This window comes from Chiroxiphia lanceolata, chromosome 2, assembly GCF_009829145.1.
Source record: "Chiroxiphia lanceolata isolate bChiLan1 chromosome 2, bChiLan1.pri, whole genome shotgun sequence".
In the NCBI taxonomy this organism is placed as follows: domain Eukaryota; kingdom Metazoa; phylum Chordata; class Aves; order Passeriformes; family Pipridae; genus Chiroxiphia; species Chiroxiphia lanceolata.
The window spans coordinates 28,851,461-28,864,535 of record NC_045638.1 but is presented as its reverse complement, the minus strand read 5'-3'; the positions used below and the strand labels follow the sequence as shown (position 1 = coordinate 28,864,535).

General features: G+C 37.6%; 1 protein-coding gene across 5 annotated transcripts in view; it reads left to right on the top strand.

Annotated features, from left to right (window-relative positions):
• The window catches only part of NCK2 (NCK adaptor protein 2), an 85,634-nt gene that overhangs the window by 49,667 nt on the left and 22,892 nt on the right, over positions 1 to 13,075 (top strand). For 4 of the 5 annotated variants that reach the window (XM_032679935.1, XM_032679934.1, XM_032679939.1 and 1 more), the window contains one exon: positions 2,077 to 2,318. In XM_032679935.1, the coding sequence (XP_032535826.1) occupies positions 2,093 to 2,318 (226 nt within the window). In that variant the 5' untranslated portion in view covers positions 2,077 to 2,092. The remainder of the gene's footprint in view (positions 1 to 2,076; positions 2,319 to 13,075) is intronic. The other variant, XM_032679936.1, reaches the window with a different exon arrangement.

The window sequence follows — 13,075 nt, the reverse complement described above, 5'->3', positions numbered from 1 at the left end:
GATTGCAGTCTCCCTGTGGCTACATCAGCTTATCGACCTGTATGCTCTCTGTCCATTTTATGTCAGTCAGAAGGCAGAGCAGTTTATTGGAGACTGAGGTCCAAAGCTCAGTTTCTCCTCTGTCGTTGCCAGATGGGATTATTATCTTAGGGGGAAAAAAATGGTTGAATGGTCTAGTGACTTATTCTTGTAAAAACATCAATTCCATGTGCATGTCACACCCTGTTTGAACTGTTTCTTCTCAATTGTTCAAAGCATGATAGCTCCTTTTAAAATTCATAATGTTACAATTATTGTATATTCTTTCTGTTTTCTGATTGGAAAATGAAAACTTAAACCTGTTGATCTCAGCTTCAGATTTTCAAAAATTATGTCCTGCATTGGCCATGAGGGGTCACATTGCTGGTGCTTGCTAGAGCTTTGCTGTCAAATGATTTAGCAACCATAGCTCAACCCTACATGATGTTCTCCTGGAAAGACAATTGATAAGAGGAGGCTATTAAATTATAATATAGTCCACTATCATGGTTTATGATTATAGATTAACTGAGGAAAGCACTTACTTTTCTTAGAGTAGACAAGCTAGGTTGTCTACCATGCAGTTTTCACAACTTGTACTGTAGCTCAAGGGGGAAAGAGAGTGTGTGTGTGTGTGTGTGTGTGTGTGTGTGTGTGTGTGTGTGTGTGTGTGTGTGTGTGTGTGTGTGTGTTACAGACTGCAGAAGGAACCCTTCCAGAATATAGGTGATACAATTTACGTTCTGAATAGAATCTCTGAATGAGGTTCGGTTTTCAATTAGCTTTCTGTACATAAACTATTAGGTACCAATACATGTAAGACCTAGGCAAAAAGGTCAAATCACGTTACAAAGATCCTTGGACATTAATAGTTTGAAGTACTCTGGGACCTTTTCCTACTAATCAGTAGTTTGAAGGAAATTACACCTTTTACTTAAAAAAAAAATCTGCTACATTGATTTTTCAAATATGTTCTCACCTCCTCCCACTCTCTCCCATCCTCCTCTACTTTCCTCCCCCCCAACCCCTCCTGGCAGCGATTAAAAACTTTTTGCTGACTTCTCAGAGTTTAGAAGATAAATTAAAGATGTTTTGGTTGGCACGGTAATATGTTTGAATGTCACTGGTACTAGCACGGGATTTTTCTCTTCCTTGCACACTATTGTGCTCCCTCACATTTTTCCTGGTAATTGCTGAGACGCATAGGAAAACATGGAGACATGCAACTCTCTTTATGCAGCTAACAAATAGCTTTGAAAAAGATGAGTGTTCTTACAGGTAACTGAAAGAAGTACAACTCGTTTGGTCTTAATGGAACTCTGGATAGGCTTCAGGTAGGGAAGAAATGAAATGGAGTGGGTATTCTTGTCTACCCTGCTGACTAATGCCCAGTACAGGACTGTGCTGAGCTGGGATCTTCCTGGGAACAAATGGGGGAGTGAAGGCTTCTCCTAAAATGCAGTTGTGTGCCGCCTGCATAAAACATGGTGAACAAAACTTACTAAAGACAGTACCCTCTTCTTGATGTCAGATTTTCCTGTGAGTTACATCACTTCTTGAAGTACTTCTTGACTTTATACTAGATGGACAACCTTGTTAATTGCAGAAAACTTATATATATAATGTTAGTATGAGGATGAGGAACTGGGACAGAAGGAAAATATATTTTTGGAATGCAGCAATTTTTTTTCCCTTCTCAGATCAGAACTTGGAATGCCAGGTGTGGGGTAGTTTTATGATGCTATATGCAAAAATTAAATGGATTGTATAAATTATTTTCTGTTAATGTATATCTGGATGATATTTTATATACATTCAGAGAAAGTGAATGTAATACATTATGATTAGAATGTACTAACAAGGTGTTGTCATATTTTAGTGGCAGAAAAAATGAGGTCAGCATGACTTCCCTTCTTTTTAAAAGAGATTTTTCTCTATATAGCCTTCTTATTTTTCCCTAGCCTCTTCATGTTTATTTCAGAGGAATTCAAAGATAAAAATGAGTAAGAATTATATGACATAATTTACTGATGATCGTCATTTATGATTTTGTTGCAGAAGGACTCCATGAAAGATGACAGAAGAAGTTATTGTTATTGCAAAGTGGGATTACACTGCACAGCAGGACCAAGAACTTGACATCAAGAAAAATGAGCGTCTTTGGCTATTAGATGATTCTAAGACATGGTGGAGGGTAAGAAACGCGGCCAACAAAACGGGATATGTGCCATCAAATTATGTGGAGAGAAAAAACAGCTTGAAGAAAGGTTCTCTGGTTAAAAATCTAAAAGACACATTGGGTAAGTCCTTTTGTATTTTGGAAGAAGTTTAGTAGACTTGATGGGTGTCAGACTGGGAGTGTAATATGCGTATAAGTATATTTTTAACATACCTGTTTGGATTTTCTTAATCGTTAGTTTGAGGTGACATGGTGAATGATTGAAGGACAGAGAGAAAGAGAGAGAGTGGGGCTTGGTGGAGAATCATGTGTAGAAATCTGTAACAGGTTTTCTTGCATCACATCCAGGAGAAAAAGATGTTATTTTTTATTCCAGTTTGTCAGAAATTGGGTATTTTCAGTGGCTGAAGAATTGTGTTTTCACAGAGATGGCAACTGCTGAATCTTCTCCTCTCATGCCAAGTCCTCTCACTTAGAAATAGATGGATGTAAACTGGATTGTTCAGCATAGCAATCATAGCCAAAGCTATGAATGAAAGCTTTATGAATGGGATTATACAATGTGGCTATGTACAAAGTCAAGAGTTAAGTTTCTGTGGTCTGAGATATTCCTTCTGTTTCCAAGTCTGTTTTATACCTGCACATAAATTCTTCACAGCAGAGTATCATACAAATAAAATAATCTAGCATTGAAAAATGTTTATTTTGAAGGAACGTATTTGAAAGTCAGGTTAAATTAATTTTCTCTATCACTTTTAATGATTGATTAGCAAAGGCTTTGTATGTGGCTAGAAAAGGTTGAACATAGTGATAAGTGATCATTTTACATACGGAGGCCAAAAAAACCTACTAGTGGTATGTTAGGATGTAATTAATATAATAGAAAAACAGGTACATGGAAGTGTTTTGAGAGGTCTTTGTGCTTGTGTTTTGGTTTTTTGCCTGTGTCTTGCAAAGTCTTACATAGGGAAAACTTGTTGCAGACTGCTGTACAAAATGACTCTTCCACAGAAAAATTACAATTTGGGATTAGACTTGTTAGAAAGCTGAAAGGTTCGCTTACAAATAACATGACTATAGCTCGTGTAGGTTTATCCTGTGCCAGTGTTGTGTCTAATAGGTTCAGTTTCTTACTCACTTCTTCATTACTATGTTCTCTACTGCTGAGCTGCCATGAAGTACATGAAAATTGAGGACTACGGGGTGGGTGGTGAGCAAACAAGGTTATCATAAGATTTACCAAGGTAATATTTAAAACCATAGTCCTTTCTACAGATATTCTTGGAATATACTCATTACAGTGCCAGCAAATGTGATTATGCCTTTTCAAAAATTTGTATAAAGAGTAAGCTCCAACATCAATTAACTGGTTTAAATCAAAATCCCAGGTGTGACTTTAAGCTCCTTTTATATGAATTTATGTTGTTTAAAATATATATTGTCTGCAAGCTGTTTTATTAACAGATTGCAGTTCTGTTGTGGTAATATATCAAGAGTTCATGTAAAATGGGGGCAGTATTTACTCGATGTAAACATATTTTTATTTATATTCAACAGAAATGTTTAAGTGGAGGAACAGAGATGTATCCTAGCATATGTGCATGTTTACCTTTTCAGTCTTAACAAAGCTGCATGCTGCAGGGTGCTTCCCTTCGCTTTCGTGGTGAACTGTGAAATGGTGTGAGAAAAAGCTTGATGGTTTCGTGGCTGAGCCTTCACTACTGTCACATCATCCAAACCTCAGCCCTTTGCATGTACGAGTTTTTAATTTCTGAAGTGCTGTTACAACAATCTACTGATTCCCTGTGCCTTTTTAAATGGTCTTCTCTGTGTGTTTGTTCAGCTGAAGCTGAAACAACCTTGTGGTGGAGCCTGGCCTTTTCTTTTGCTAGGGCCACACCTAACCTGCTAAGCATCCATGGTGTAAAGCACCTCTCATACTCTTTTCTACTCATACATCCTGTGAGAGTAAGAAACTGCCTAAGCTATATCTAACTCACAAATTGACTCAGGATTTTCTTGACATCCCTTCAAAAGAAGTGATGCTTAAGAGTATTCTTTTTTTTTATAGTAAGGTTTGTGAATTCCTTAGCATAATGAAACATGTCTGCACTGTGCACCACATATCTCTGCAATTTTCTTTTTACCTTTCCTGAATTAGAATCCTCAACTAAACTGTAGTCTCTAAGCCTTGCTTGTCTTGTTGTACTGTAATTTCCCATTTAGAACAAGCAGAGCATGTGTCCTTCCTTAGAGGATCCATTGTTCTGAAAGACCATCAAAAATGCACTCCTTCTTTTTAAACAAAGGCTTGCAAATTACAAGACTTATGCTTCATCTAGTGAAACAGCCTTTGAAAGTTTTTCTTCGCACAGTGAAGCAAGTTCTTAAGTTTTTTTTTAATACGAATATGTCTAATGTCTCATCAAACCTGTCTTTCCAAGTATCACAAGAAAATTCTTATTAAAATACCTGCTAACCTAGCACGGTTGGAATGGTGGTCATGAGTATTAGTTCTTAAACCAAAATATGTTTCCAACTTTGATCTTGAAGCTATTGCCAAAATATCAGGTACTGAACTTAAGAGGAAAAAAAAAAGTCAATAATCAATCAATAATTAGTCATGAGTCTTGTGAAATCTCAGGAGAGAAACAGGAGGCTCTTTGTTGCTTCCAGTGGCTCTAGAGGGACCCTCTGACTTACAGGGATCCACCTCTCATACTTACATCGCTGCAGCAAATGGTTGCTCCCATGGAAATACATTTTCTCTACTTCTTCCTTAATAGACTAGATTTCCTTGTGTTCAAACATATTTCATCTGAAAGCATTGTTATCTTGCAAATGATGTGTTGTCTGTGCGATTACCGGTAGCTATCTGCCACTCTTATGCTTATCCACAGTAATTACCGGTGGTTGATTTATACTTTTGTCAGATATTCAATAAATATGGAAAGTGCCAGCCATAGTTCAAATTGTGGCAGACCCTACAAGAGCTATAGCTATTTAATTAATAGTTCTCCTAGTTGGCTGTTGAAGATGCATCATCTGAATAGTCCTTCATCCTGTGTTCTAATGAAATTTTATGGCACCAGTTACGTTGGTGTCTTGTACATAGAAACCCAAGTGCACCACAAAAGTTTACTGTCTTTCTGAAGTTGCCTGTATCAGGAAAACTTTTAATCTCATCAGAGAATGAAGTCATGACTGTTTGATGATAAAAACTAATTTTCCCAGAACTGTTGACTGTCATAAATTGAATCTCAACCCTTGAATTAATATTAATAGAATCCCATCAGCTCTATTGTTGTTTGGCTTGTGGTTGGTGGAAGGTTAATGGGCATGTGAGTACCTAGAGCATATAGCTTGATGGTTTAAAATATCAGCCTATTTTCAGTAATGTCTTAAGGCTTCTGAAATTTCCACTGTATTTTCAGCATTTTTTGGAAAGAACAGAAATAAAATATGTTCAGAGACAGCTCTTTTAAATGTGTTGGGTGCTTATTAAAATGCTGATTAACACTTGTTTAGCATATGTTCATTAAGCTGGTTACTTGTGGTAATGAAAAACAGCTCACCTCAAATCTCAAATGACTTCCACCTACACCTCCACTGCACATCTGAGTCACCCGACAACTTCATAGAAAATGATGGCCTTTTCTGCACCGTTCACTTTGTCTTTGCCATTCTAAGACCTTAACTCTGTTCTACTATGTCTTCTTTTAGGCCTGTCACCAGGGAATTTTTCCAAAACTTAACTTTCTTTAAATGACTTGCAGACATTTCGAGACTTGTAATTTTTCTATGGATGGCTGTTTGTTTTCTGTCATTTTTTCTACTTGATATACATTACCTCTGTGTTCTTAAGTCTTTTTCTCAAGTGAAGTCTAATGGTTATGTAGCTGTGATGGCACAGTTTTAATTATGGAAATGTAGCATATAGGCCACCTATTGAGTATTTTAAATGATTCATCTTTTAATTTCCTTTTTTGTCTTAACTGAGTGATATGATGAGTAAAAAGTAATGGCAATTTGGCCGTTTCAAATTGCTGTCTTCTGTTTGCTCATATTGAATGAAATCTGATAATTGTTACTATTCTTAGGGCAAAAGCCAACTTCCAGGCCTGTAATTAAAATTTCATCTTCATTCATTATAATGAAGTTTAAAATAGTTTCCTTGTACAGTATTTCTTTTGCGAGGAGGGTGTTTTTTACACATTTTGAATACCTCCAGTGTGCATCTTCCAAACTGTAATTTTCTGTCATATAATTCTTCCCATGTGCTGGAGGTGGAAAGGAATTCCCATACCCATTTGGTTGGAGTGGGTGTGTGCCAGCACCAGCCCCAGAGCTGTGCTGAGCGCCGCTCCACGGGTTTCCCCTCCTGCAGCAAAGATGATCTGTGCCTGCTGGCTCATCTCTGTCACGCCGAACAGAAACCTTATCTGAAGGAAGCCAAAATAATTGCAAAGTCAGTTGTTTGTGTACTCAAAATAAAACTTCTGCATTTTTTCCGTCCCTTTACAAGTCATTTTCCTGGCACCAACAGAACTCCTCAGACAGCAGCATGCCACAAGCGACTGATGCATGTGATCCAGCAACAGGGTGCTGTTTTCATGGGAATCCATGATTTTCTGAATGCTACTGCCTTTTCAAAACCAGCACTGCATGTAGGGTTTTCTTACAGGTTTCTGGTCTTGTTGCCTTTAGTGAACAAGCAAATAAGAAGCCTTGAAGACGTTTCCCCTCAGGTCTTGGTGTCAGTTTTTGAACAGATGCCCATTAAAAGAAGGAAGTTTATTAAAAGGTATTGAAAGAGAGATTGGAAGAATACAGGAGACATGTTTGCAAATCCATAGGAACAATAGAAACTCTAGATGAGTGTTAGCAGTGATGGCAAATAACAGTCACCTGGATAATGTTTCACAGAGATGTTTGAGTTGCACGAGAGACTCTTCAAATCACTTCTTTATTAAACTTCTATAAGTCTGAAAAACTTCTCAGTAGCTTTTTAGTTTTAATTCACTTTGTGTGCCAGATTTTCACGTGGAAAATAAGAATTGCCAAGTGGAATGTAATGTATGGAAACCAGTTCTTACTTACATCAATGTTCCTAGTATGTTGTTTCAGAAGTGTTATGAGTGTCCCGAAGTATTTCCTGAGTTCATCAGCCACCATGGTGTGTGTTTTCCTGGGTCAATCTGCACATCTGTGCAGCAGTCCCTGAAGTACTATATATATATAATTGCTTCCAGGAATCAAGTTTTCTATGTCTCCCCTTCTCTCCTCGTTATTTATATGAAAATGTGAGGGGTTTTCACATTTATAACTTCACATTTTTGCACTATTTAATACCACCTTCTCCATGCCTTTTTGGGAATTGATGCAGAAGTTAGCTCTTTTTTTCATTAGAGAGTCACTGCTTACTGAGAAGCATAAATGAGGAATTGGTCATTCTTTAATGCAATATTTTCTTTAACATTGGAAAACATTAGTTAAGAGGTTTGGTGTATTTCCTTTTTAGATATAAATAATTCAATTTAAATTTAAACTATAACCATCATAGTTTTGCATAACATACTTATGAAATATCACTCTCCAGATAAGTCATCAACCTTTAACTTCTGGGGTGTGTGTTAGTGGGCCTTTTTTTTTTGGTTTGATTTTGAGGATTTTTTCTTTTAAAAAATATCTTAGTGGGCCAATTTTGGTAGTTCTGATGTGGTATGTCTAGTAGATTTAATTGTACAAGATGATATTTTGACGTTTATCAGATTGTTTCTAGATCTCAAGTATTAAAATTTGATTACTAAAGTCTTTCACTGTTGAAAGTTACTGATGTGATTTTAACGGTTGTGGTTTTGAACTGAACATTATCCAGTTCTTCAGCACTAGTTTTAAAAAGTGCAATCATGAAAAGTATGCACAGTATTTTTAACATAGTTATAGCTGTAAGTCGAGTCTTACATATTCCCTTCTTGATAAATTTATGTTTGTTTATCAGCAAACTGCCTTAACCATATGAGCTGCAAAATCACAGAAAACATATTAAATTAGTAATATGACCAAGTACCAGTTTAAAAATATTTCTGTTAATTCTTAATTAGTTGTTTCCAATTGTAGTCTTCTGGACAACATGAGAGTGTAAAATTTACTACAGAATGAAAGAATGGTGGAAATAAGAATAAATATAATAAGTACACTGTTGTAGAGCACAGCCTCTTAAGCCTTGTAGAACTCATGTTAAAAAACAGAGCTGCTTTAATAAGACAAACAGAAGTTATTTTAATTTCTTTAGAACTTCAAGTTCCCTGTGTTTTTGGACTTCCTTGTCACAGACCTGTAAGAAATGCTAGTCTTTCCATTCAAAAGTAGGCATTTAATAAATTTGATTTTAAAAAAATAGCTTCCTAAAGTATATAGCTACTTGTCACATTATTTATCACATATAAAGGTTCCTAAGAAGGAGCAATATTAAGCTTTCTGTTTAGCTGAATATCTCTATTCAAATTAGCAGTAAAATCAATCCCCTTTTAGGAATTCAGCACAATTTTTTCCTGTATCTCTTAATGTTGCTTTGAAGCTTTCTAGCTTGTCAGAAAATGTAGTAGTGGACTGCATGACAGTAGTGGAATGTCTGTTGTGCCTCTTGGAGGACTGGATGAGCAAAAGTCATCTGTATTTACACTTTAAGCAGTCAATATACAGGAATTTAAGTTCCTTTTCAGGGAGAGGAAGTAGTCGAGGTGTTTATGCACAGCACAAATTGTTGCTCTGTTTCCTAGAATCTGTATTAAAATAACTCATTCCATGGTTGAATTTGTTCAATAAAAGCACTTTCTCTGCTGTGCTTCATTCTGCTTTGTAGCTGCATTGCTCAAAGCAAGCGTGTTTGTTTGTGGGACAGGGTGGCAACAGTGGTGACTCTTCACCAGTGACAAAATTGAGGAACTGATGGGAACTTCCTTTAGGTGTGGTGTCTTCGGTGGTTTGAGAGGAAAAAAAAAGCTGGAACAATTGCCTTTCTTCCATATTCTCAGTAATAATAGATCAGTCTGGTTGGATAGATTGCTGAGAAAGGAGAAATGGGAGATGATTACAGTGGTTTCAAACACAGGGAAGAGATTACTTCCATTCCTATCTAGAGCATGTGGAGTTAGGAGCCGGCAGTGCCGATGCCACTGGAGTGTTAGCAGATGAATTGCGTAATAAGGAATTCAAACACTTTGCTACTTTCTGGAAACGTCTGCCTCACGATCATCGTTAAAACCTAGACTTAGCTTGAGTGCCCATTGTCACTTCATTGATGATCTTTGAAGATCTAGACATATTCAATAGCAGTAGCTCTGCATATGGGAAATTATACAAGAAGATATTGCTGACAGGGTAGGGTCTGCTTTCTCACCATCAATTAGATACATACATAATGGCAAAAGAATATATTCATTTTGAATTAGTGTTACTATTATACATGTTAAAATAGTTATCCAGAATATGAAACAAACTCATAAATGTATGGGTTTGGACCTATTGTACACCCATAAATATTTAAATAACTTTAATATGGTTATCAACTATGTCCACTGAAAGTAGCATTAAACAAATCCAAGTCTCTGTGGAATTAAAAGCAGACTTTCTGAAAAATACTGTTATAGTTTCTAAACAAATGTGCCTAAGAAGGAAAAAAATCTGAAGTTCTGGAGCAAAATAATGCAAAACAAATTAAAAAACAAAACAAAACAAAAAAACCCCAAACAAAATGAAACACAAACTTCATGCCTTTTAGAGAGTTGAAAGCAAACAAAATTGGTGAGTATTCTGGAGAACTCAGGGTACAGAGTAATGCTTCTTTTACTGCTAAATAAGAGTTTCTCTGCTGCGTGTATGCATCAGGCCCTTTATCTGCTCCAAGGTGAAAAACCAAAAGCAGCAGTGAATGCAGAACCTGCAGCTTATTGCAGTGCTAGCTTGTGATGGGAGCAGAAGTTTGGGTTTTTTCAGTTCATATTTGTATTCTTCTGAAATTTTGTCTTACACGCATTATTTATTGGAGTGAATTATTTAAAGGATTTGCTGCTTCAAGAGTTTAAAACTAACATATAATGATGTGTCCTACCTTTCAGCAGATTTTTCTACTGTGAGGGTCGGAGTAAAATGTTACAAGGCTGAAGGCATAAAGAAATCTTCCTAGTTTTAATCTACGTTGAGAGAATTAAGATCTTCTTTGTATTGTATTAGAAGTCTTATGTAGTAGGTACTTTTCTCCCCCCTCCCCATGCAGTGTGTGTGTGCATGGAGGTACATTGACATTTGCAGATTGAAGAATGAGCCTTTATTTTAGTCATAATTATGTGTGAAAAGATAAAAGGATCATCCTAACTCAGTGTGGCTGTGTGTACTGATGTCTTTGGTATTATTTCGCTCAACTGTCACCTTGGAGGACCCTGCTTTTCCCCTCTCTGAGCCAGTTAAGTTTCAGCCTATAATTGTTTGGCCTTAGAGCAAGCCCAAAAATTAGCTCTGAAGGTAGTTTCACAGTTCCCTATTAAAAGAAGTCACCCCATTGCCAGTAGCTCTTCCTATGCTCTCTTCCAGCCATGGAGGCAGAGCTTTTTACTCTCTTAGCATTAAAAGTTAGTGTCTGAGCCCTCAACTCTTTTGGTGTTTAATTTTTTCCATAGAATAAAATCCTTTAAGCAATCTGCTAATTATGTCTCTTCTTCTGAGCCGGTGATAATAGAGTACTTTTATTCTCAAGTGGTGTCTTGTACTGGATTCCTTGCATTATGTTCCCTTCTGTCGCCCTTTCCCTCAGGTTCCTGGGAGCACTGAGGATCGCTGAGGCAGCAGAACTGGGGCTGCAGTGTGGGTCACTGCATTACACCCAGCTGCCTGGGTTGGACTTTTCCCATCATGGCTAGGCTTCGCGAACGAAGATTTGGGAAGGCACTATCCACATTTGCTGCAGGCACGCTGGTGGCTTATGAGGCCAATACGTGACAGACATATCCGATTGCAAAAGGCACAGCAGAAAGACTCCTTAGATGGTGTATTCTGCAAGACACGGTTCTTTCTGCGTTGCCTTTTTTCCTCAAGAGTGATCCTGCGTGTGTTCTCAAAGGCTTCCGCAGCGTTATAGATGCTGTGTCTCCAGGCCTCCCGATTTGAGGCCAGAGTAGACCAGTTATGGTGATCAATATGGCCAAGGCTGAGATGTTGTTTCAGGGAGTCCTTGTATCTTTTCTTCGGGGCTCCTCTCATGCGGCAGCCAGTGGCAAGTTCACCATAGAGCAGGATCTTAGGGAGGCGGTGGTCCTTCATCCTGGAGACGTGCCCTGCCCATCGCAACTGCGTTCTCAACTCTTCCCATAAGCATGCATTTATGGGGTACGTGTACATGTGTGCTCTGGGTACTGTCCTCCCCTTTGACTTCACGTCCTAGCGCACGAAGGTGGGAGCAGAGAGAAGAAACATGTAGCTGACAGTAGCTGATTTTGAGGTATTGTGTATACTTTGTTTGGTGTGTATAGCTGGGTTGCCCTTCTAAAGACCAAGCTAAGGTAAAAATCGATAGCCAGTGTCTTGTACTCTTGCGGACACCATTTTCCAAGGAATATCAGTGACTCAAAGGACAAATGATTTTTCCGTATGGAAGTGACAGTGTCTGCAGTTTCTACCATTTAGAATCATTGGGGAATTCTTCTCCTTCAGATGTGGCTATTTCCTTCAATATTCAACCTCAAGCAATTCTTTCAGTATCATTTTATCTCTCTTTTTGAGGCCTTGGGCTGTCTTAATTTTAATCCTTCAGGGTCTTTTCAAGTATTAATTTGCTTCTTTTTCTCTGTATTTCCACTTGGGTTCCATTGCTTTCTGTTTCTGGGGTTTTTTTGAAGACCTTAATACTAGGTAGCTATTCTGGGTTGTGTTTTCATACCATGCAAACAAAATTTCTAAATTAGCATTCACACCAAAAAAGTTGGGCTTTGTCTCAGAATGTGCAAGGGAAGGTTTCCTTCCATTTTCTGAGTCTCAAAAATGTTTTGTTTTGTAGAGTGTGTCATAAAGCAAGAATTGAGATATGTCCAATGAATGCAGACATCAAACATAAAGTTGCTGTGTGAGAGAGAATGCCCACCTCTGTTGTTTTTGAAGGGGAAGGGGAGGGTTCCTGCAGAGATGGCTTTCTTTGAGAGTCACTTCAGTGGTCATCATGATTGTTTGCTGACAGTTCGTTTTTGTGGTCTCAGCAAATGCATTTGGACAGATACTGCTCTTAATGGGAATGGCTGGTCAGGTTAGCCAGGTTGACATTTAGGGGTGCTCTTTCTAATAGATTACTATTTGTAGCTGTATTTTGCACTAGAAAATTAATTTAGGACTTAGGCTGTAAACCATCTAAACTGTGTGCAATCATTGCCATCACACCTGTTTAACAGTCTTTGGGACTTTGTAAATGAAAGAAAATGGGAAGTGAAAGAAAAAAGAAAGGGAAAATGTATTTTGATGTAGTGAAAATGTCATTCTTCTTGTATATGGGCTCTACCAATTTACTAACCTGTAAGATATTTTTGTGATTGTTCGTTCAGGAAATTGTTCTCCAGAACAGGAGATAAATTTATTACTCTAGTATGTGTTTGTTATTTATTGAGTTTTAATCTACAGAAGAAATTGTTTTGGTTTGTGTGTGAGTTGTGGGGTTTTGTGTTTTGGCTTCAAGGACTAAACCTCAGAGGAGACAGGCTGTTTTGTTAAGTGAACCATTTCTCCATACTTCCCCTTTCGAGGTGGAGAGGTCTGGTTTTGTCTATATAATTGCAAATAACCTGAGAGTCCTTAATTAATGAAGCTATGTGCCTTGAAATTTAGAGAATAAGTTAG